This window comes from Myotis daubentonii, chromosome 9 (genome assembly GCF_963259705.1).
Source record: "Myotis daubentonii chromosome 9, mMyoDau2.1, whole genome shotgun sequence".
Taxonomy (NCBI): domain Eukaryota; kingdom Metazoa; phylum Chordata; class Mammalia; order Chiroptera; family Vespertilionidae; genus Myotis; species Myotis daubentonii.
This window is the reverse complement of record NC_081848.1, coordinates 71,527,103-71,552,473: the sequence shown is the minus strand read 5'-3', so window position 1 is coordinate 71,552,473 and position 25,371 is coordinate 71,527,103. Positions and strand designations below refer to the sequence as shown.

The 25,371-nt window shown below is 40.6% G+C and overlaps 1 protein-coding gene and 1 long non-coding RNA gene across 5 annotated transcripts in view; one reads left to right on the top strand and one right to left on the bottom strand.

The window, feature by feature from the left end:
- The window catches only part of HSD17B12 (hydroxysteroid 17-beta dehydrogenase 12), a 124,022-nt gene extending 107,785 nt beyond the window's left edge, over nucleotides 1-16,237 (top strand). The window contains exons 7-11 of the mRNA XM_059709604.1: nucleotides 830-864; nucleotides 8,001-8,082; nucleotides 9,627-9,692; nucleotides 14,416-14,565; nucleotides 14,830-16,237. Of these exons, the coding sequence (XP_059565587.1) occupies nucleotides 830-864; nucleotides 8,001-8,082; nucleotides 9,627-9,692; nucleotides 14,416-14,565; nucleotides 14,830-14,934 (438 nt within the window). The 3' untranslated portion in view covers nucleotides 14,935-16,237. The remainder of the gene's footprint in view (nucleotides 1-829; nucleotides 865-8,000; nucleotides 8,083-9,626; nucleotides 9,693-14,415; nucleotides 14,566-14,829) is intronic.
- On the bottom strand, nucleotides 15,473-25,238 carry LOC132241243 (uncharacterized). Of its 4 annotated transcripts, none has more exons than XR_009454467.1 (2): nucleotides 25,098-25,238; nucleotides 15,473-17,681 (listed from the first exon to the last, which is right to left on the bottom strand). It is a non-coding gene; the product is annotated as an uncharacterized LOC132241243 (long non-coding RNA). The 4 variants fall into 4 exon arrangements; XR_009454468.1 differs by lacking the exon at nucleotides 25,098-25,238 and adding an exon at nucleotides 23,368-25,089; XR_009454469.1 differs by lacking the exon at nucleotides 25,098-25,238 and adding an exon at nucleotides 24,558-25,089.
- Between the last annotated feature and the right edge of the window lie 133 nt (nucleotides 25,239-25,371).

Genomic DNA, 25,371 nt, shown 5'->3' with positions numbered 1-25,371 from the left:
TGAAATAGTGTTTTCTTTGTACTGCTCTCCCCCCAAAATGACCAAGTGCTAGAGGCTACATAATACAAAAATAATTTGCTTGTAAAAAGGTGGTATCTAGGAGTCAAGAACTCATGCTTTAACCTCAGAACTTTATTATGTAGCCTTGACTAAGCCAGTGAATATCTTAACTTTCCTTAGTTAAGCATGTCTTAAAACAGAGTTTACAAATGGTCTTTGTCCTCATCTTCTATGTATGTAGTAAACAATTATGAAGTCCTTTAATAATGCAAGTATTGTTTTTCCATTATTGGTTACTGGAGATCACAGATTAACCTCAACTTTCTCTAAGGATGAGTTTCAATCACAGCTGACTAGAGCAACAAGAGAAATGAATGTGAAGATATCCTTATTATTTGCCAACATGCCACTCCATGGCCTTCTTCTAAAGGCTTTCTTGATAGGGAAAGATCATTTGAGCCCTTGAGATTAGAAAGCTTAAGCAATCTTGTAGGCACATTATTTCTTGTGATAACCCTTGTCCTTTCCTGAGAATGCATTTTGAGATACTTAGACTTAACTGTAAATCTTTAATTATTTGAAGATCTCTGTGCCAGTGTTAACATATCAGGCAAGAATAATTTTAGCCAAGTTCACTGAAAGTATTCTCTCCAGTAATTTCATCTGATTCCTTTTCTTGGCACATATTACATAGACTATAAAATAGAGGTGCTATCTGTAGAGATGGTGAGCGGTTTTGTAATTCCCTTATTTCTGTGGGTGGGTTCTTTTCACTTTCTCTCTGCTGCATCCTCAGCTGTCACGAATGTTTTGTTTTTCTCTTTTGCAGATGACACACTTGGTGCTGCCTGGCATGGTAGAAAGGTGAGTCACGAGCTCACGCACCAACACTGGGGAGACAGCGCTCATGGTTATTTATAGGGAGAATCCTTTCTTTGAAAAATTCACTAAAGTGACTAATGAACCTCTCCTCCATGTCTTAGTGACAGTGATGAGTCACAGGGCGAAGTGTGAGTCATCTGATGGGGGAGGCTTTTTCCACTCGATTCCCTTTTCATTCCCCTCTCCAGGGTTGCAGTGGTTCCTTTAGATCTGGATAAAAAGTCTGCCTGAGTCACCAACACTAACTCAATTGCCTGCTGTTCTGAGGGGGTGGATAGAGTTCCTAGGATGTCCCCGGGAATCCCTTCTCAGAGCTCTGTGCTCTCAGAGCCCCAACCAGTGGAGTTTCATGACGAAAGGCCCCATCCTCTGGTTTTCCAGGTCTTCCGGGGAGCATGGGTGTATGAGGAACTCGGGCTATGAAGTGATTATAAGATGTCAGCCCCACCCTTGGGGGAGAAAGACTATGCCTGCTAGCCTCATTGTTCCACTTGATATTGAGTTCCACTAGAACGTGCTGGGTGTCTTCATTTTTATTGAGAAATGTGTTGTGGAGTTCTTACATTGAAATAGCATGAAGTGTCAAATTGTGATTAAACTCTGTCCTTCCCTTGTTTTTCTCTTCGGAAAAGCCTGAAGGATGGCTTAGACCTTCAAAGAAAACTCGTTGAAAAGAGCTGGGCTTGCACCTTGAGCTTGCTTGCTCATTTGCTAAATTTAGGGCTTCACAGTCATCCTTCCTCTGCAAAATAGCTTTGAGTTTAAAAGACCCTCCAAAGGAATCACAGCTTTGAAAAGGGATGACCTAGGATCCTACTTCTGTGAAGAAACCTCTGCAACCAGCTTCAGGCAGGGATTACAGCTAATGTTTATTGAGCACATATTATGTGCCAGGTGTTGTACCAAGAGCATGATATATGTTAACTCATTTAACCTTGATAGCCTCCCACCATTGTACAGATGAGGAAACTGAAATTAAGAATACATTTTGTTTGGCATCTGTAGAGACTGGTTGAGAAACTACTTCTAGTTTCTTTCTTCTAAGGCTCTTTGTTTATAATTCCATTTTATATGTAGTTTTGTATATCTTAATAGCTTGTTTTTAGTCAAATTTCCCTTTAAAATCTTCAAGCTGCTGATTGGTGGTTGACCATGGGAGTGTGTCCCCCTGATGGTCAGATGTGGAAGGGACAGTGGTCAAACCAGACGAGAACCTTAAAAAACTGCAGAGAATTAGGGCAGACAAAATAGAACTTGGGAGGGATGAAATTTGGGCCATCATCTTAGTCTTACTTTGACAGCTGCAAGTGATATGGTATTAATTCAGAATAGAAAGTCCATCCATTAAAAAAGAAAGACTTACATACTTATAAATCACAGAGGGTATCGTAAAAGGTATTTTTAGTGTGTTGGTGAAAAACTAAATAATAAAAGATAACATTGTGACATCTTTGCAGATCATAAAATATTAGATTCAAAGAGTCATAGAATTTCAGTACTTTAAGTTAAAAATGAGTGCTATGAAGCTACATATTTAGTAACTGCACTAGGCCCTAGGAACTTCACCCTACCTCTGTAGACCTCACAGTCATATCACAGTTGTAGTGGAGCCTTAGATAAATACAAAGAATGCAAAGAAAAGGATCCATCCATTCAACAGGCAGTCATTAAGTAAATTTTATCATGGATTACACAGAAGATTCATTGGATCCTTGCCTTCAAGAAATCAAGTTGATTTTAAATTGAAGTTGAGAAATGATCTGGCGAAAGCCATCATAGGCTAGACTGAAACTGACATCATGGGGTGATTGTGGCACTTGTTAAGAACTAATGAGAAATGTGAGTGGATTTTATGAGACAGTTCTTTTGGTTAGGGGGAGTAACAGCTATATTCACTAGAGTTAAAAGAGTTTCTAGTTGAATTAGTCAAGGTAGGCTAACTATTATAACAGACCACCCCCAAATCTCAGTGGTTTAACACCATAATAGTTGATTTTTCCCTTGCAGCACAGCCAATATGAGTCAGTGGTAAGGGCTTGCTCTACCTAGTTACTCAGGGTCTCAGGCCCCTTCCATCTAAGGCCTCCCCTCTTCTTCCCTTGGGCCTTGCAGTTCTCTGCTGAGTGCTCTGGATCCAGCTAACAAATGAGGTGAGAGAATAAAAATGGTTTTATGGAGGTTTCATGGTCCAGGCCTGGAAGTGCTGTAATCGGCTCTGCCCACATTCCATTGTCCAGAACTCAGTCAGAGGCTGTGTGCCCAAGAAGAAAGAAAAACTCCAATTTACCAGCTCATCTGATAAGCCTTATACATTACAAGTGATTATATTATAGCCTGCACTTTACACTGTCCCCAAATGGCATATTTCCTGTGCTTGGTTACCATCGGATTCGTATCTACATTGAGTAAAAGCAGAGTCCTGTGTAAAGATCCTTTGTTGTTGTTTCTCCCCCCTTGCACTAATTCTGTCTCTGATGTATGAGATTTTCCAAACCCTCTAGAACTATAGCCAAAGGCCAACTGACCATCACTAAACAAATATCTGCAATCAAACTAAGGTATTATATTACCATAGAGGTAGAAGGTGCATAATTGCATTATAGAGGAAATTTGCTCTTTCCACTTCCCTGGAATTATAAACATCGGGTACAGCTGGAGCCAGGAGGTGGTTGCCATAACAACCATGGAAAAGCTAAAAATAGCTTCTTTCATACTGTATTGCTTAAGGTGGAATTATGACATGTTATGGTGTTTTAGGACAGACAGTTCTCTTTCGTGTGGTAAGTGTTTGCAAACTTTCTTCAACAAAGCAATATTTGTACAATGCTCTTGGATTGCTAGTTCTAATTATCTACCTGACCCCCATGTTCCAGGATTCTCTTCTGACCTAGAACTGTTTTGATATGTTTCTCGGTCTTCTTGAGAGTCTGTTTAGAGAACTGTTTGTACCAAATTCAATGTTATGTTCAAGCTTAGAAATGAAAGCAGTGACCCTCCAAGAGCACACTTAGAAATGGGAATATGAATAATTGTGATAGTCTTTTTTACAGTCTCCCTCAACTGCCATCAAACTCTACATACAGTGAGCTGTCCACATTAGGGTTGACCATGCTCGATTTCTCCACAGCAGCATTTACACCCCCACCTCTCCCTCCTCACCTGCAGTGTGGGGCAGTGAGGAGGTTCCTGAGGAAGGCAGAAATCGGTGACTTACTTCAGAGGAGACCTGTCACTTCCTCTGTGACAATAGTATTTTCCTAGAGCTATGGACAAGGTTACTACAACAAACTGATGGAATAGTGGGGCATGTATAGAAGAATAAAGGGTTGGCATTTTTTTAAAATCCAGGTGACAATGGAGGAGAGTGTTGTGATTGGGAATTTCACAGGTCTGAGCGAATTCTATCCATAGGAAGCTATGAATGCATGATGTTGAGTTTTATAGGGTTGGATGAGTTGAACATTTCACTTGTGAGAAGGGCTAGTAATTGAAGAGAACGTGTTTATGGGAAAAGGTACTACCTTATTAGCAATGGTGTTCTCTGCTCTGTTTCTGAGGTGCATTGGTTCCAGTAGAGCCTCAGTGATTTGCACTTCTGAGACACCATCATGTGGCTGTTAGCAAGTAAGAAGCGAGATGAATTAAGGATATTGTATCAGAAAATATTACCTGACTTGTTTATTTGGATTATTTGTCATAACAAACTGGAAATGCGCTGAAGCAATGTGAGTCTTCATTATGAACTTCAGCAAATATTCTTAATGTACCTTCCGATCAATCTTAGAATTGTTCCCCAAGTTCCAGGAAAATGAGAGATTAACCAGGGCTTGGTTTTATGTTTGTTTCTTTGTGCAATTAAGTGCAGCCCATTTTGTCCTTCTGCTTGATATAACAGAGTTGTCATGAGTCTGGCTGTGCCATGGAAACTGACTTGACGTCACTAATTCTGCTTAGATAGAGGATTAGAGCTCAACAAAATAGTTGGTTTTAAAGACCAGTCCTCTGTACCTTGCACTCCCAATGTTCATCCCCCATTTCTGCATAAAGAAAAGATCCTGTATACAGTACAAGGATTAAGGCAGCTAGACCAGTGTGTTATTTATGATTCAGACAAAACTAAGGTGAATATGATTATCCTTGAAGAGAAAGAGAGGGGCTTTTTTGTGCTGTCTTGTGTGTGGATGTGGGAGGAAGGCTCTTGCTAGACAAATTCGTGTGCTTCTTGGTAGCACAGAGTTTTTGTAGAAGGGGTGTTTTCCTGCTGCCATTTTAGTAGGGTTATAGATGCTTTCCTTTTATAAATGCACTTAGGTCTAGTGCATTCTCGCTTTATGTTTGCTTGGTCTTAGGCTTGTTTTGATGTATTTTAGAGTGCAAATATTGTCTTGTGAATAAAGTACTTTCAAATTCTGACTTTTCACTAATTCAAACTAACTCTGCCTCCTGGAAATTTTAATTAGAATGGAATATTTGGGAAACCAAAATCTCGGTTGACTCAAGGAGTAAACAGTTAAAGAAGCCTAAGTGCATGATTGTGACCTATTTGATTATTGAAAACAGGAAAGAAGTTTTTGTTATCATTAAGTGAATTTTCTTATATTGAAATCATTGCTTTGGGGAATGAAGTTTTAAGAGGCCATTTTGGTGAGAACTTATCGCTCTTGTAGCTTCCACTTCTTTGGGATCTGCTCTGAGCTTAAAGGTGGCACCTTCCATTATATGATAAATATATATTTTCTCTCTTTTTTTTACAGATGTATTGAGATACATTTCACATACCATAAAATCCACTTATTTATAAAGGGTATAATTTGGTGGTTTCTAGTATATCCACAAAGCTATGAGGCCATCACTGCCACCTAATTTCAGAATATTTTCAATACCATCAAAAGATAAAGATATTTTAAGCATCATAAATTGATGCTATATTAAACATCTCCAGTAGTAGAACTTGCTTTTAGTCAGTGTTGATCAAAGGAATTTCTCATAAATATAGGTAAAATGAAAGTACTGGATAGTCATTGCTAATTCATGGGTTTTTATCTTTTAGTGATTGGCTTCTAACTCCTGCTAGAGACTCTTACCTTAACATTTAAAAAAAAAGGCTTTTCTGTCGCTGTCAGAGACACGAGCAAAAAATACACAAATGTAAATATAGTCAATAATACTGTAATAACTATGCATGGTGCCAGGTGGGTACTGGAAATATTGAGGGGAACACTTTGTAAAGTTTATGATTATCTTATTACTATGCTATCCGCCTGAAACTAATACAAAACAATATTGAATTTTTAAAAAATACAAAAATTATTTAATTAAAACATTGACTAAATTCCAACTGTCTTCAAAACCCCAATATGACATTTTCAAATTTGAGATTTGATTTCTGTGACCAAAATGTTAATGGGTTTCACCATTTAGGAAAGTTTGGATTACAGATAAGGACTTCAGTTAAAAAACAAACAAAAACAAACTTGCCTCCAGTGACCCATAACCTGAGGATCCAGACTCGGTTTGATGGTTGACATGGCATCTCGCCCAAAGACTGGCAGATGGACTGGGTGACCTTTTGGGATTATTTCCTTTCAGATTTATGTCTAAGGTAATGTAGATGCCATGTAATCATGTTTCTCTGATTATTTTGCATTAAAAAGGCCTATCTAGTCCCTTCTTTTAATATTGAAAAAAAATAGCCTGGCCGGTGTCGCTCAGTGGTTGAGCATTGACCTATGAACCAGGAGGTCAGGGTTCGATTTCTAGTCAGGGCACGTGCCTGGGTTTTGGGCTTGATCCCCAGTAGAGGGCATGCAGGAGGCAGCCAATCAATAACTCTTTCTCTTCATTGATGTTTTTTTCCTCTCCTCCCATCCTCTCTGAAATCAGTAAAAATATGAGAAAAAATAGGCGTTGGGGGAAGTAAATTCAGACAAAGAATAATGAGAAACTGGGTTGAAGGAAAGGAACACGATGTAGAGGACAGAAGGTGGGTGAGGTCAAGTTGCCCTAGCTAAAGAAGGGGCCCAGCCCCAATGAGAAGAATGGATTTGAGGGGGGAAGAGTTGGTGGTTAAATCTAAAATTCCCCAGACCTTCATTCCACACTTTATCTAACCCACACATGCTTGCTAACAACTCATATATTTACAATATTGCTTTCCTCAAACTACTTTTCATTTATTTGTAGAATTAGTAACTTCTGATAACTTTCTGACTTTTAACTTTAAGTAGTCTCTAAAAGTTACAGTAGAGCTCTCAAGCTTTGCCTTTGGCTAAAGAATATGGTTTGAGGAGCTATAGTATCACATGTTAGAGTCAACTCTTCATTTAGCACCTGAATATCCAGGGAAGTAGGAGGGCAGGACCTGTCACTCATTTCCAGGTTTTATTAAGTACTGGTTATTCAGGGGTGGGCAAACTTTTTGACTCGAGAGTCACAATGGGTTCTTAAACTGGACCGGAGGGCCGGAACAAAAGCATGGATGGAGTGTTTGTGTGAACTAATATAAATTCAAAGTAAACATCATTACATAAAAGGGTACGGTCTTTTTTTTTTAGTTTTATTCATTTCAAACGGGCCGGATCCGGCCCACGGGCCATAGTTTGCCCGCGGCTGGGTTATATGCTCAGACTGTGCTGAGTGTTTTGAGGAAAAGTGAGGACAAAGGCTATGATGTTTAGGAGCTTATGGTTTTGTTGAAGGAGAGAAATATGTGTGCACATAAAATGATTAAATACTACAGCAAGGTAGTATGTGATGGGATGCCAAAATAAAATCATGCAAGGAGTATAAGAGTGTTTCTATAAGTGAGAATTCTTGGTGCTGTGGGCAGAGAAGGCCTCAGAGGGTGGAGATCAACTCCAGGACACTAGATCTGATCCGGTCATGCCCCAGATTACAAAGACTGAGAAATGAGCTAATTGCAAACAAGAGCTATTTTTAGTTGGTTGAGTTATGCCTCATTCACTGACCAAGCATATCACATGCTGATGACAGGCAAGGAAAGACGTGTGTTAGAAAAACAGCGAGGTCATTCTGTTTCAAACCTGGATCTCCATCTGTAATTTACAAAGAGTTGTGCGAATGATTTCGTTCTGTTTATGGAACATTTTCCTTTTTAGATCTAAAGGCGTGATTCTGAACATCTCCTCCGCCAGTGGCATGCACCCATTGCCACTGCTGACCATCTACTCTGCAACCAAGGTGAACAATTTTTTAGTAAATCTTGTTGGAATGAGAATGAGGAATTATTTTTAATCTCAGTTCAATCTCAGAGAAGAGAAGTAAAATACCCTCCACTGGTTTCAGGGGAGCCAGAGCCAATGAGAACTGATTGGTATAAACTTTATAAACAGGACACCAAGATCTCAGATCCACAGATGGTATTTTTCCTCCCACTAAATTACTGCTATTAAAATTGAGTTTGAACTTTCCAGAGAAAGTTGGCCTAGCTCAGTCGATCAGAACATAATGTTAATGAATCTAAGATCGGGGATTTGATTCATGAGTAAGTCACCTTCATACAGCATCGGTTCAAGTAAGCAGAGCTGAGTAGAAGGATTGCAGCCAGTCAACACTTAAATACACATAGTAGGCACAAGATAGACTGTGAGTATTTTGACACATTATTCAGAATTCACAGACATTTCTTGTCACTTCTGGAATGAGAGAATTTTCCAGAACTCTGTTTAAGATATCATAATTTTATATTCCACCATTCACCTCTTCATGTTACTACTAGGAAGATAATTTAGAATGCATTTCCTGTTGCCTGCAGGTCAATAGCACCATCTGCATATACATTGTTGAGGCAAAAGGATACATCTCTGAAATGGGAATGCCTGCTGAGGTGCTGAAATTAAGTAAACTTTTAGGGGGAAATGAGCAAAATATAATACATAATAAGAACTCGCCATAAAAAAAGAATAAGAACTCGCCATAGATCAGGGAAGGAAAAGAGCATTACACCTTCCTTCCTTTTCACTTGGCTTTGTGTCCACTGGGAAAATGTAAACAGCAACTACTGTTTTCTGTGCAATCTGCTTGCTTTCTATGGCTCTGAAACACACAGTGGGCATGTGTATGGCGAGCGCCAGGTGTTTGGAAGTGATCGGTGAACTCCAACTGCTTACCTGTTCTGCTCCATGGACACAAGACTAATTATTGGGGTCCTAGAAGAGTCATTACTGAGACTTTGCATTTTAAGCCTGAGGCTGAGCTCACATTTGAAAAATGGGCCTGTGCATTGTGTCTCACAGGCAGACAGGAAGTCGTGCTGTTGCAAGAGGATGGGCTGTCAGGTTCATCTCTCCACTTCCTGGACCCCTCAGGGCCAAGAGGGAGCTTGTTCTTTCCTTCTCTGTTGACAAAATCCCCATAGAGCAGAGTTGAACAGAATTTATATTGTGTTTCTGTTCGAATGGCAAGTAGGGAGGAGGACTGCACCCTTTGTTGTATAATTAAACATTTCTTCTTTCTCAGAAAAGAAAAGAGCCTTTTCCAGTTAAATCAAAATTTCATCTAGATATGATATTTGGTGAGAGAATAATTTAGTGGCAGATAAAAATGACTTGAGGGCTTGAGGTGTTTGTCTGAGGTCTCTTCTGCATTCTTTTTGAAATAAAAAGAATGATTAGAAGCTATAGTGCTAACTGGGATAGTTTATTATTTTTGTGTTGGTGGCTACAAATCAGACAGATTGATGTGATGTGTGTGTGTGTTTTCTTCTCACTCCCACCCCCTCCCAGGGTTTTGTAGATTTCTTCTCTCAGTGCATCCATGAGGAATATAAGAGCAAGGGCATCTTTGTGCAGGTGAGTAGAGTTTGTTTCAGTTAAGTGTTCCTGTTTTTGTGTGGTTTCCACAGCAACTGTTGCTGTCTTGGTAACGAAAGAAAATCACATTCCTAAGTAAGTGAATATGATGGTAGCACACAATTAAAGACATGTGTTTGTTTTGTTTTTCTTTATGTACTTAAAGTCTAGATTTTAAAAATTATTCCTTAGAATTTTTAAGTCAGGATGCCTGGAATAGAACTACATGTAGTGTAAACAGTTTAAGCATAATTATTGTAAGTTCTTAAGATTTTATTTAGAGAGAATTAGACTATTAATATCTCTTAGCTGCCAGGTATATAAGGTGTGCCGTGACTGTTCCAGTGCTACTGTGTACTAACCACAGAGAGGGTCAAGAACTGAACAAAATTGACTTTTACTAGAGCAAGGATGACAGCAAACACCAGGGTGATGTAGATACAGTAGTGATTTTTAACAGTTTAAAAATGATGGTAAAATATACGTAACAGAAAACACCATTTACCAATTTAGAAGTATTTAGTGGCATTAAATACATTTGCATCATTGGGTAAGCATCACCACCATCCATTTCCAGAATTTTTTTCATCTTCCCAAACTGAAACTGTACCCATTAAACATGTACTCCCCGTTCCCTCCTCCCCCCTGCCCTTGCCAGGCACCATTCTACTTTCTGTCTCTCTGAATTTGACTACGCTGCGTACTTCATATGAGTAGAATCATACAGTATTTGTCCTTTTGGGACTGGCTTTTTTCACTTAGCATAGTGTCTTCCAGGTTCATCCGTGTTGCAGCAGGTATCAGAATTTCCTTTCTTTTTAAAGCTGGATAATATTCCATTGTATGGATGTACCACATCATGTTTATCCATCCACCTGACTTTATTTTTATTTTTCCCTAATAATGAATGATGAATTATGTAATTTCATTGATTCTTGTCTTCCTTCATATGAATTCATTCAGGGTTTAAACTTGGAATGAATTTGTTGAAAATATAAAAATTCAGATGTTGGTGAGGAGAAGGAAGTACAGGTGTCATTTCTGTGTGAACATAGCAGAACACTGAAGTCTCATGTTAGTTCTGACCGGAGGAACAAAACAATCTGCTCTCTATGTATTACTCAGCGTTAAACATGATTGGCTTTCTCTGGTGGTGGTTTCTGTCGGCACATTTTTTGGACTAGGAGTCTTTCCTGTCCACTCCATCCCACGTGCTATTTCCTGGTAATCTTGTTAAAATACAACACAGATAATGATACTTTCCTTGGTGGTCTTCCAGTGGCTGCCCAGCATGTTTTGCATTGAACTGAAACTCCCCTCAACTTCTTTCCTATAATTCCATAAGGGCATTTAAAATTTCCTTCATGAATTCAGATTTGCTGTTATGGGAGCATTTCCTGGAAATGCAAATAAACCATAGTGACCGAATGATATCAAGGCCCTTGGGCGAAGTTTGGGCCTGATAAACCCTGTCTAATGATTTTTCGATAGAGGGTAAGAAGTATCTTTTCATAAACCTCATCAAAAGTGTGCTTTGTTGGTGAGAGCTATCTGTTCTCGGTATTGCCCTGTAATTAAAGTACAGTCCAAATTATGTTTAACTCGTTGAAAGAGCACAATCAGAAGTATAGCCTGGCTGGCTAGTTGGTGGGCCCCAGTACTGGGCCTCTCTGTGCCCTGCATTGACCAGGTATTCATGCTGAGCAGGTAAGAAAGAGCTGACACTAGGATGACATCCTAAAACTTTACTTATTGAATTCATTCCATAAAACTTTCACAAGCCTTGTTTTTTAAAAAATGTTTTATTTGGAAATAATTTCAAATCTACAGGAAAATTGCAAGAATAAGAATAATACAAGGAATATCCAAATGCCCTTTCCTCAGATTCAGTCACTGTTAACATTTACTCCATTTATTTTATCATTGGTAAATGAGGTGCATACATCATGGTTCTTTACCTCTGAATGCTTGAGTGTATATTTCCAAAAATAAGGAGATTCTCTTATATAACCACAATTACCAACTTTAGAGTTAACACTGGATATAATATTTTTATCTAGTTTGCCACTTACACTCAATTTATAATCTCCATAATATTTTTATAGCATCCTTTATCCTCCAGTAAAGAATTCAGTCTAGGACCAAGTATTATATAGTTGTCCTGCCTCTTTACTGTCTTTTAATCTGGAATACACCCACAGCCTTTGTCTTTTATGACATTGGTATTTTTGACGAGTATAGTACTCCTTCTGCTTGTTTTAATTGAACAGATCCTGAAATGGAAAATAAATACACAGAGTTGAGGACAAAAACTTCCCTCAGATGCCTCATAGAAGCTGCAGCCTCTGCCTTAAGAATATGTGCCTGCTAGACTGGTGAATTTAATGCTCATAAAAGACAGATTAAGCACCATGTCTAAATTCCATATCACGCAAATAGATGAGCCTGGATCCGTGTGTTTCAAGCATGGTTGTGAATTGTTCTGGTTACTTTTAAATGCGAGAAGGCGTGTGTAGTACTCATGGCTGCAGGAAAGCTGTTCTCCCATGTGAAATTATGAGATCCAGTGTTGAATTCTTGAATGCCCGCCGTGCAGCATGGGACGTCCATCCTTCCACTGCCCCATGATATTGAGTTGTAGTAGCTTTTTGGCTCCTAATTTAGGTCCCCTGAATTGTTTTGTTAAAACCGGATACCTACGCCAGCTGCTCCAGTGTGTGAGAAAAAAAACCAAGTTGTCTCCAGGGATTTTTTTTTTTTTTTTAATGGGATGAGCAAGGATCACACTTCAGCTTTGCTTTGTGGCTGAGTTAATTATTTTCAGTTCGGGATTCTGAATTTGAAGACCAGGGCACTTGCCCAAATCTGTAGCTGTCAAGATCTAGGCTGTTTCAATTGGCAGTATTTAAAATGGCAAATTGTTGCGCTTAAGCAGCATTTAACATTTGCTCTGCCCGACATACTTCCTATGAAAGTATAAGTATCTTCTTGACCTGGTCACTGTAATGTTTCCCTGAGTAAGCAGGAAAGATGGATTAATTGTTGTCTATTGGGTTTTTTAACGGAAGGATGTAGCTAGATGACATTTTGACATGTAAGATATTTATTTTTACATAATTTGAAATGTTCCTTTTGAAATTCTGGGCAGGCAGTGTGCCTTCGTTTAGATGGGTGATCTTGCTTAAGCTCAGGCATATCTGAAATTGTGGCTTAAGCTCTCATATTACATTGTCAGCCTTCTGATGTAGATGACTTCCTGGACTGCAGCAGGGGAAGGGCCCAGGCTCTCCTTCAGTGCTGCATAGCGGAGTGTTCTGCTGCTGATTCCTTTAGTAGCTCCTCTTTGTGTTTCTACTTTGTTCTAGGTACCATTCTAAGTGTTGGCAGTATAGTGGCGAGTAAGACCATGTGTTCTTAGAGCTTATACTCTGGCAGTCAGTACTGTCCGGTGATTGGATTTCGTCTCCTGTGCTGCTCAGCCTTCCTCCTGCCACTGCTTCACACACACCTGATATATGGACCATACTGAACTGCTTACGCTTCTCTGAGGACATTGCACTTTCCTGTGCCCTTGCTGTTCCCAGTACCCAAAATGTTCTTCCCTGTTTGTTTACCTGGCAAACTCTTCCACTTCGTTTAAGACTCAGCTCAAAAGTTATTTCATCTCTGACTCCCTCCTTCCTCTACCAGGCCATGTTAAGCGCCTTGATTTGAAACCATTGTGGAGATAAATGAATGCCCTTTCCAGAATAGAATGTATACTTCTTAGCTGGGAAAATGTGACTTGGAATTTCTGGGCATGCCTCTGTCTCCTCTTCACCTCCAGATGGGTTAGCTGAGTGAGGAGTTAACTTGTGGCGCCATCAAGTGGTTTGGCCAGGCAGTTTGACTTAATTCTGTTCTAAATAGTCCAATTTATGCAGATACAGATATATAAAGGGGGTGGGGTTGTTATAATATAAGTAATTGGGAAATACAAGATCATCTTTGTCTTGAGAAGCTGAACACTTTAGAAGCTTGTGGTCTATATATGCAAACAGTTTTTTAATCCTCACTCTTTTTGTAACCAGGAAGCCTGAGGCATAGCACTGTGAATGGTTTGCTTACATTCTCCGACTTATTAACAGCAAAGTTTATAGAACTCAGAAGCAGTTGTACACCTGAAATTTATATGTTATTAATCAGTGTTACCCCAATAAATTAAAACTCAGAAGCAAAATGGTAAAAAACTAAGGAAGAAAAGTGGTGGTAGCCAAAGGCTGAGAACGAGAAATGTTTATTGTAGGGGGACCAAAGCTGATAGGACAAGCTCAATTGACTATAAATTATAGGGAAAAGTGTTCTCTCTTTATAAGGGTAAAATGTCAAAAATCTCTTCCTCAGTGGTTCTCTAAATGTTTAGTCGGAGCAGAATCTCTGCTCTTTAGGCTTCTGTGATGCCTTATTTTTAAGGTTCAAAAAGGTACACTTCTGCTGTTTTTAAGACTTTCTTGTCTCAAATTCTGCTTCATTGAGAGATTGACTTATTCGTTTGCTTTGTGCTGCCGTGTGTCTGTCGAGCTGCCTTTAGAGAGAGGCTTCTGTTTTTCTCTCTCTAACGGTGCAAACTTTGTATTTCATCAGAATGTTTCTGTCACAGAGCAGTCAAGCATCACTGTGAATTCGGAGTTTGTGGCCTTCCTAATCAATGGCATGTTTTTTTCTGGGGGGTGTGCCTTTCTAGAGTGTCCTGCCCTTCTTTGTAGCTACGAAAATGTCTAAAATCCGGAAACCATCTTTGACCGTACCCTCTTCAGAGGCATATGTGAAGTCGGCGATGAAAACAGTGGGGTTGATAACCCGAACCAATGGATACCCGATCCATTCTCTTATGGTAGGTAGATTTCTAAGTCCCAAATCAGCACTCAGGTTTTTTTTCCCCTCCATTGAGTCCCAAAATAATGTGCTAAATTAACATATATATATATATATAGGCTAGACTTACTAATGAGTCATCCGTGTTTTATTTTAAAACCCAAGAACTCTAAAATCTACCTGTAAGTTAAAAAACAAAATTATAGTAAAACATAAGATCACGTGTGTTAATTTAGCTCAAACTGTAGGCTGTAATTACATATCTCCCCATTTCTTTTCCTAGGGTACACTTGTCTGCATGCTGCCTTCTTCATTATATTTGAAACTGTCCATGTATAGGAACAAGTCCGTGCGGGCTCGCTATCTGAAGAAAGCCAAGAAGAACTAAGCGTTGATAACTGCTCTGCGTAGCTCGGCCAGGTGCTCCAGCCTCCACACGCTCCTCGCGGGCCACCCACCCAGCCCCCAAGTCTTCAGGCGTTTTAATAGTTACTAACAAGGCTAATGTGGCCATAATCAGGAAGGAAGCAGGAACTCCTGACATATATTCTGGATGCTACCAGCAGCAGTTATTGTGTAGTTTAATATAAATGCTCATATCAGTTGGATGTAGAACTAATATTAACAAGAACAACTTAATGGGAAGAAGCACAAGTTCAGCAAATCACAGAAGGATAGAGTCAGGCATAAGGCCCAACAGTTTCATCTGGCCCAAAGTGTCAATGACGACTCTTGTATCTTCTCTGAAACATACTTTAAAAAGTCATGGCCAGCTCCTCGTTCTTGTTTTTAACAGTTTGAGGGACTGGAGATGAATGGATTTCCACGGGGAGGACATACTGCAGTTTGCATAGTTCTTTGTAAGCTTTTCTAAAGGCCTGTCCCCGTTTGTATGTTATATGGAACTATCTTTTTCCAAGCAGCTAATGACAAAAATAATTTGGAGATTTTTTTACATGTGAAACCTATAAAAATATGCTTTCCTCTAATATTTCTTCTCAGTTTAAATGTATGTAGCTACTTTAAGGTGTATGGTATGATTTACAAAGGTAAATGGGCCAAAATGTACACTGAGCCAGCCAGCCACCTGTGGTGCCACTAAAACCTGCCCAGGAAAGTGGCCTGGTGGACCCGAGGCCTGGTTTCTGTGCTTCAATAATACTGCTTACATATGTGACAGAGGCTGTTCCTAGAACAGCAGTGACATCAGAGAAGTGGCCTTGCACTTTGAGATTAATACCCTATAAATACTGATATAACTAGTCTTAATGAAAGGTAATAGAACTGTGGTGTTGATTAACAGTATATTTCTTTAGTGCTTGAAATTAAGGCCATTGTTACACTGGCTCAATATAAATTAAAGCTTACTTTTATCCTGCTATATATCTTGTTTGGGGAAATTGCTAAGCAATAATTCAATGTTGTGAGACATGTCATCTAAAAAGGTAGACCTTTTCCTAGGCTGTGATTCCAAGGCTGAGTTTTAAGCACCAATAAATTAGCACAAAAAATTTTAATTGGGGTATTTAAGTGTTTCTAGATTTTAATTTTATCAGCTAAGGATATAAAAACAGAAAACCAAATTACCATCGTTATATAAAAGACATTTAATAGCATACAAAAAGTGGAAAGAACAATCTCAGAATAAGGAATACTCATTTAAATGGAATAAAGGCAGCTTTTTTGAAAAACATTGTCTTTTTCTTTCATTTTTTTGACACCACAATGACGTGAGCAATAGTTCATTTGCCTTCACACGCTGGTTGGTTGGTTGATGGTTATCATGTAGTTATTGCTGGAAAGTTGGCAGAGAGGGGAGGGATTGGCTTACAGGTATACAAAATGTTTTTCCTTTTTCCCCAGTTGGAAAATGGTTATTTTCTGGCTAGGAAATCCCTTAGCAATCTCAAAACTTCTGAGCTACGGCTTTGATTTCTTCAACTTGGCGAAATTCCTCGTGTATTTGACACTCACGGTTGAAGAGGATGAAATGAAAATCTATGTTTCCAGACACATGAAAGAAAAATTGTACTAAAAGAGAAACAAATATTCTCAAAACCTTCAACATGATAAAGCATAAATTTGAGGCTTATTCTCTATTGACTTGATTATCTGATATGTGCTGGGTAAGCTTTGAACCCAAAATGCACCGAGTAGGAGACAGTATTGGTTATTTATGTAGAGTACGCTCTCCTTACAACATAGGAAGCAAATTTCAATTTATTGTTCTCTTGTTGCCCTTTCAGTGGAATAGCGTGGGGGGAATTATCCTGCACACATAATGGTGTATGCCGTTCTGACCTGTCCTTGTGTCAGTCCCACGTACACTGGGAATAAATAAGTAAATGCTACGGGTGATATTATTAGTCTCCTTTTCCTCAAATGTGGTCCTGCCCTAAAGAGATGAATTCTGATTTCTCATTTGATATTTATTGGATTGGAATATAATAGAACTGAACTTCATACAGAGTGAACATTAATCCCAATACCAATACATATGGTGCTGATTCAATGTGGAGGAAAAGATTTATTGTGATAATACCTGGTGAGAATGAAATGAGCTTAAGTGGTACTATAATTCCCTCAGTCTGTTGACATAAAAAATTACCTGAGATTGAGGTGATTCTAGATTCTGCTACTTTGCTCTATAGTTTTCCAGGGTCAAAACAAAGTATTGAAGCTTTTTTTATTGAATATGTTGGAAACTAAATTTTAAGGACTCATAACTTTGTGACATTCTAATATTTCTAGATTGGCATGTTTATGTCACTCATGCTGCAAAGCACATACATATAGACAGACTTTAAATTCCCTGTGGAAACGTAGATGTTCTTTCTACTGAGATGTGGATGAAGACGTCTAGAAGTGGGACACGTGTCTAACATGAACACATATTACAATGTTGTCTACTCTCCCTGTATGCGTGTCATTGAAAAATAAGCAACCTGGGTCCTACCAAAGGTGATCCTGAAAGGCTATAAGCAAGCTTGTCTTCCTGTTACAAAAGCTTCCAGGCGTACCACGTGTGTGTTGATGGGAGTGTCAGTCACGTGCCATGGACTCTTCTGGATGCCGGAGAAACTGCAGCAAGCACAGCAGACAAAACTTCTTGCCCGGACACTGCTTACATTTGAGCTGGGAGAAGGGGAGGGAGCAAAGGAGGGAAACAGAGGATAAGCAGAAAGAATAATATTAATGTAGCCTGAGTGCCACATGAAGCAGGGCTAGGAGGATGGGGAGCCGGTATGTGTTGGGGTGAGAGGCTTGTGATTATAACGTACTCGGAGCAGGTTTCAGTGAGGGGTGGCCTTTGAATAGTCTTGAGCAAGCCATTCGGACCCGAGGGAAGGGCCTTTCAGGAAGGAGAGCGTGCCTGGTATGTTCCAAGAAGGGCTAGGCGTATGTACATGTTGAAGTATATATTCGGTGATGTGTCTCCTGGAGATTTCAGAGATCTTGCTTTAGTTTAATTATGACTTTCCAGAATTAAACCACCTTTCCATTCTTGGTCATGTTTCACCATCTTTGCACACTGTGGGATGCAATTTGTTGGTATTTCATTTGGAATTTTTGCATTTATATTTTGGAAATTGTGTTTTTATATGAAGATTATAACATCATTAAATGAGCTGGGAAGTGTTGCCTACTTCACTATTCTCTGGAAGGTTCTGTAAAAGAGCGGAACAATCTTATCCTTGAAAGTAAATAAGTACAATCTGGCCCTACTATTTATTCATGGGAAAATTTTTAATTACTGATTGTCTTAATGATAATAAGAATACTCAGGGTTTCTATTTTTTCAGTCAATTTAAAAAAAAGTTTTTTCTAAGCATTTATTTCTTTCCGAATTTATTAGCATAAAGTAACTCAAGAAATATTGTTTTTAAGCCTCTGCTGGATATGTACTTATATTTCCTTTTCCAATATTGTTTGTGCTCCTCACTTTCTTTTCCTTACCATTTTGTCAGAAGTTTGTCTATTGTTGTTTTTTAAATATACATATTGATTTCAGAGAGGAAGGGAGAGGGAAAGATAGAAACATCAATGATGAGAGAGAATCATCTATTGGCTGCCTCCTATACGCCCCCTACTGGGGATCGAGCCCACAACCCGTGCATGTGCCCTGACTGGGAATTTAACCAAAATCAAACCGTGATCTCCTGGTTCATAGGTCTACACTCAAACACTGAACCAGACTGGCTGGGCTACTTATCAGTGTGTTTTTTTGTTTTTTTTAAAGAACCAACTTTTGGCTTTGTTGATACTCTCTGCTCTTTTCTTTTTATGTCCTGCTTTCTTTTATTTTTCTTATTCATAATTTGGGCATGTAATTCATTCATGCTCAATTTTTTTCCTATTTTTACATTGATGTCTAAGACTCTAAATTTATTTGATGATCTTTTGCTATATCCCACAATTGTGTGTGTGCACACAAAAAAGCACATACACATTCTTTTTCAGGGCTAATTAAAAATTTACATTATGATTTCCTGAACTATGAATTATTTAGAAATGGTTTTTAGCAGCACAAAATTAAGTTTTTAAAAGCACGAATTTAAATTTTACAAATGTATTTTAAACAAAATTTGTATTGGTGTTTCCATTAATAAGAATTTCACACTATGTGCATTCTGATGGGATGGACTGAAGATACATCATTTATGTGGTATTCCTGCCACAATATATAACCTGAACCTAACCAAGACGAAATGTCAGAAAAAACTAAATTGAGGGATATTTCACAGAATAACCAGCCTATACTTATCAAACATTTCAAATTAAAGAAAACTAAAGAAATCTGAAAAGTAAATGTAATACATGATCTTGGGTTGGGATCCTGGTTGAGAAAAAAAGTTTTTGTTGTTTTTTTATTACTCCCTAGTTTTAGAAATTTTATGAGACTTACTTTATGGCCAGGTATAGACAAAATTCTAAGTGTACCGTACGTGCTTAGAAAATATTTCTGTTAGAGGCCCAGTGCAAAAAATTCCTGAAATGGGGGGGGGGGTTCCCCTCAGCCCAGCCTGCGCCCTCTCGCAGTCCGGGACCCATTGAGGGATGTCCACCTGCCGGCTTTAGGCCCAATCCCCCTGGCCTAATTTCCTGATTTCTATGTTTTTGTGGCCTAGGATTTTGTTTTTAAACCCCATAAATTCCCTGTTTTCATTATTTCATACCATCATGCTGGTTTAAAATAAATTATACATTTACCAATTTGTTTATATACCTCTCTTGCATGTCAGATCTTCCTTCTGATGCATGTCACAGTTTAATTGAAACCGTTACTTTTTCTCTGTTGGTGCTATATTGAATGAGTAAAGGTGTGATTTAGAACTGATAGCATCTCACGGTTAATGAAATACCTCCTCAGTCATTGACTTCTGGCTTCTGTTGTTGGTGTTCAGAAGTCAGTGTCAGTACGGCATTCTTTTATAGGTAGAAATAACTCTGGCCACATTTAAGATTTCTTTGGCTTTGTGTTCCTTGGTATCATGACAGTGTATTTAAGTGTTTAAATTTAAGAATTTAAAAAATGTATCCTACTTGGTTTATACTATGCTTTCTGTGCGTAAGAATACATGTCTTTGGTCTTTTCTGAAAAATTCTCATTGCCTTCGAGTCTCTAGTTATAAATGTCCTATCTTCATTCTGTCTCATAACCTTTCCACATTTTCCACCTCTCGTTTCCCAAGCTGCATATTGAGCAATTTGTTTACATATATATTCTAGTTCCTTAATTCTCTTCATATATTTTTATCTCCTGTTAAAGCAAGTTACTGCTGTTTTCATTTTCACATGTTTTAGTCCAGCGGTCGCCAACCGGTGGTCCGTGAGGTCCGAAAGGTTGGCGACCGCTGTTTTAGTTGGGTTCTTGTTTAAATCTGCCTGGTCATTCTTGATAGTTTCATAATGCTTGCTCATTTTTCAAATTCAGTTTTAAAATTTTATGGAGGTATTGCACATGTGGGCATTTTATATTCCATGTCTGGTGATTCTCATAATCTGAAATTCTTAAGAGTCTAAATCTATTGGTTGTATTTCTCCAGACTCTCATTCAAAGTGGTTTATTTTCTTTTGTGTTGGTATTTTTTAAAAAATATATATTTTATTGATTTTTTACAGAGAGGAGGGGAGAGGGATAGAGTTAGAAACATCGATGAGAGAGAGACATCGATCAGCTGCCTCCCGCACACTCCCCACTGAGGATGTGCCCACAACCAAGGTACATGCCCTTGACTGGAACCGAACCTGGGATCTTTCAGTCCACAGGCCGATGCTCTATCCACTGAGCCAAACCGGTCAGGGCATTGTGTTGGCATTTTTATTTTGAAATCCTATTTGATTGATTTTAATCTGGAGAGAGTCCTGAGGGCTAAATTGGGATGTTCCTCTTCAGAGATAAATTTTTTGCTTCTGTCTGTTGGCAGCCTGGGAACTTTACCAACCCTGCACCACTCTCACTCCACTGGAGGTACCTGACTCCACGCAGGAGTCCCAGCTCAGTTCTCACACCTTGTAACGAGTCCGAGTCACTCTCCTGCTCCAAACGCTGGTCCTGTGTTTCCCCCGAGGAGCAACCACTGATTTCTTATTTTCTTACCGCTAACTGCTTCGAGCTCTGATTTCATTTTCTTACACTTTTTTCACCCCTTTGGTTTGGTTTATTGTTTTGCCCTTGGAGATATTATTTTTTATGACTCTAGCCTTGCATTAAATTTTATAGAGTAGTTACAGATTCATTTTGTGGGAGTTTGGGTACTTGTTTTACATTTCTTCTAGGTAGGAATTCAGTATCATGTAAGCTAATCGATATATGATAGAACAAAGGGAAAATTTTTAATTTCTGCAGAGAGCAGAGGAGCCATACACAACTTCAAGCTAGCATTCACAGGGACTTTGTGGCCACTCTTTATGTTTGTTCTAATTTAGCCAGAATTGAGTTGTATATTCAGCCGTACTGCCAGGAGCCTCCATTAAGTTTTCCATCTTTTTTTCTCTCTGTGTTTGGATATTTTCTATTAATTGTCTTTCTTAATAGATTGTATATTTAACTTCTGTTTTAGATTTACAGGAAAATTCAGCAGAAAGTACAGAGAATTCCCATATTCCATACTGTATTATATTGCTACCAACCCTTCACTTTTGAAGTCATTGAAAAACAAAAAACAAACACCAGCTATGTGGTCCCAGGAGATGGCTCCATATATCATTCCAGGAATAGTCCTGTCTTTCCTAATGAGCTCTCACTCTGCCATGTATTTGCATTTGCAGTGGGATGATGGCATCATGGTTCAGTTTATCCCTTTGTAAACCGGGGGCTAATATTTATACACCTACATCATAAGGTCGTTCTGAAAATCAGATCAGCATGTAAGTAGTTAGCATAGCATTTGGCAAGCAAGACACTTTCAATAAATGTTAAGTAGTGTTTTATTTGCCATTTTTTTATCATTAAGAATGAGTCGATAAAAGTTGCCTGCTCTTTTTCGGGGGTAATGTAACCATCAGAATACCTTTGGGCGTTCTGAATGCCAAACACTCTAGAGCCTTGGCATAGCTCTCTGTTCGCCATACAGCCTTCGTTGATGACTGTAACCTCTAGTGATCTCTCCCGTCCCAGATTTTTGTCTGCTCTCCACAATTCCACACCCAAGTAGGCTGTTCTTTAATTGAGCCTCACAGGGTTTACACTGCGGTTTCTGGAAGACTTTATCTCTGGCAGCATCTGCAGTCGTGCTGGGCAGGGAGCAGGAGGAGCTCCTGAGTGGAGTCTGGGAAGCATCCTCTCTCTGCGTTGTCTAAAGTCGGCCAAGACTTGAAAGGCTCCACACAAACACGCCGCGGAGTTGGCAGGTTCCCGTCCCACCCTCCCTCCTCAAGCTGGGAACCGCTGAGCCTTGGGCCGCAAGACACGGGCTGGGGACTTCCCTCTGCAACACCTTCGCAGAGAGCTATTAGCTTGATGTGCCACTGTTTTCCTTGGATTGGGTTTTCTCAGGAATTCAGCAGCAGGCGCTCCACAAGTGGCACATGATTCAGGCAGGGAACACTGGGCAAGAGGCTGCTGTGAAAATAGGCAACTGAAAGTAGGCTGCAGTGTGTGACTCGCCCAGAGTCACTTCTAAGAGCTTCCAACACGTAAAATATCGATCAGTTTTGCCATCCACGGGATGGGATAACTGCTGAGTGGAAAAGGGATCACCTGGAGAAGGCAGGCAGCCGGAAAAGGCAGAACTCTCGAAGGTTCTTGCAAGTTGAAACCAGGCACTGTTAAAAATGCCAAAGGCAGGGTTCTGCCCCACACCTGCTGACTCAGAATCTTGATGGGGCCTAAAATCTTCCGTTTTTATACGCATTCCCCCAGTGGCTCTGCAGATGGTCTTCCCACCATGTGCTGAGGAACACGGGTTTCAGAGGAGAGGCACGGCAACTGGGCCAGCAAAACCTCCTGGGACTTCAGGAGGGAGGTCTCAGCTAAGGAAACCTGAGAGTGGCGCTAGAGAAAAGGGCCCAAATCAGAGGCAAACCAGTTACTTGCAGTTTAAGGCCAACCCGGGGGCAGTCACTTGCTAGCCCTGATATCATGATCATACTGAAACCGTCAGGACTCAAAGAGACAGAAACGATATAGTAACTCGAACAGGAATAAAATAAAGAATTATTTACCATCATAAGAAATTACCTACAGGGGAAAAGGGAAACTCCAAAAATACCGACATAGTAGATAGAGAGAGCAGCCACTTAAAAGTACCTCTAGGTTGGTCTACTTCTAGGTCAAGGCAGAATACAAGGGAACGCACAAAGCCGGAAGCACCCTCACCTGCCAGGAAGCACAGACCAAGGCTGTATTTTTCAAGTCATCTGCTCCAGGTGAGGGCTGCACAGGGTTTCCAAGTGTCCTCAGATAAAGAAGGGCAAGCTACATCCACCACCAAGGGAGGCTCAGGATGACTTGGGTGTTCAAGGTCGTCACTTTCATCTGGGCCCAAGCAGAAGTGCCTGCTTCAAGTTTTGGGATCCCATTCCTTCCTAGACAATGCCTTAACCTCACAAGAGAAACTTAACAAGGCTCTAAATTCAACTAACACAAATTCAGCCCACAGAGAGCTGCCAAACACGGCTAGCCACCAGGCATTGCAAAGACAGCTGAGACCGCACTCTGGAATCAGGAAGAGCCCTTTCCTCCTCTATGTCCCTCCAGCGCCCTCTACTGATGAAACTGAACACCAGGCCAGACGGAAAAGGAGACATGTACCAGGACTGCGAGCAGGTCAGTGAAGGATGGGTTTGGACTGGAAAATCAGTAAGAATTGGCAACGCACCTCACTTTCATCCCTTCTCCAAGGCCACCCCTAATACAAACAAATCCTGCAAATAGAAATGAGGCCACCCAGGATGCCAGACGTCATCAAGATCATCTTTCTAATAGTACATACTCACATGGATCTGATTCTAGGATGAGCACCACTTTGCCCAGGACTGCCCTGGCTTTAGCACTTATAAAGCCCTGCATCCTGGAAAAAAAACCCAGTCCCAGATAAACTAGAACAATTGGTCACCCTACATGTGTCCAAAAGGTTTCCAAATGTTCTGTATCAGAATCACCTTGGGCGCTTGGTAAAAATACAAGCGATGCAGTTATTGTAGATGCAAGCGGGCTATGCATTAATTTTTGAGAAGTGTTCTACTCGGAGAGCACTACTTCTAGGGGCTCCCCAATCCAGACTTCTTTGTTTCTGTTCCAAAACTATTAACCATCAAAAAAGAAAGAAATGACATCCTTTGGAAGATACAGCCAAGGTTCCTGAGCCAGAAGCAGACACTGACAAATTACTAGTTGATGGGGGTGTGGGCTAAAAATTTCCTCTCCTTTCAGCTCCAGGCTAAATTGTTTCTCCTTCAGTGTTACAAGTTATAACAAATAGTGGATGCTGTGAAGATCAGATACATTGATAGGGTATACTGAACTTCCGGCAGGTAGGCAGTAGGAAGCTTATTCTGAAGACTTACAGTGACTCCGCTTCGGTAGATCTTAAAGAATCACTTGCCCTGGCCGGTGTGGCTCCGTTGGCTGGAGCGTCCTCCCGTGAACCCAAAGGCTATCGGTTGATTCCCAGTCAGGGCTCACGCCTAGGTTTCCGGTTCCATCCCTGGTCTGGACGCACAGGAGGTGGTGCGAGAATCATTCACTGATCGGCTGCCTCCGGCACGCCCCCCACTGGAGATGGAGCCCGCAACCCCGGCATGTTCCCTAACCGGAAACCAACCTGGTTCACAGATCGATGCTCAAGCACCGCGCAAGGCTGGCTGGGCAAAATTCAAATCCTTTTGCTTAGCACCTGTCTCCCAACTCCCTCGCCTTTCCTCTAGCTGGGCGGGAAAAGGGGCTTGGACGCCTCCAATAGGCGGAGCTGGGGGGTGGTCTCCAGAGGGGCCTTGGCCTCGGAAACACGTCCTCGTTCCCGCCTTCGCCACATCCGGGCACCTCGTGGGGATCCCGCTAACCCTCCAACCGCGTGTTCCCCTCCAACCCGGCCCTCCCTTCTGCACCTTCAGATACGCGGCCCTCCCGGAGCCAGGAACGCGGAGCAGCCCGGACCCCAGGTGCTGGCGCCGGAAGCGGCGGCGGCGCGTGACGTAAGAGGAAGTGCCTGACGCCACGGCCTGTGATTGGGAGTTGCTGGGGTCGGTGCTGCACTCTTAAGGTTCCCCGGGCTGCCGGCGGCGGAGCAGGTCTGGGCTGAGCGTTGCTTCCAGGCGGAGTGCGCCCGGCTCCGCCGGCAGGTGCGGCCTGTGGTTCACCGGTGGGCGCCCGGGCTGGTGG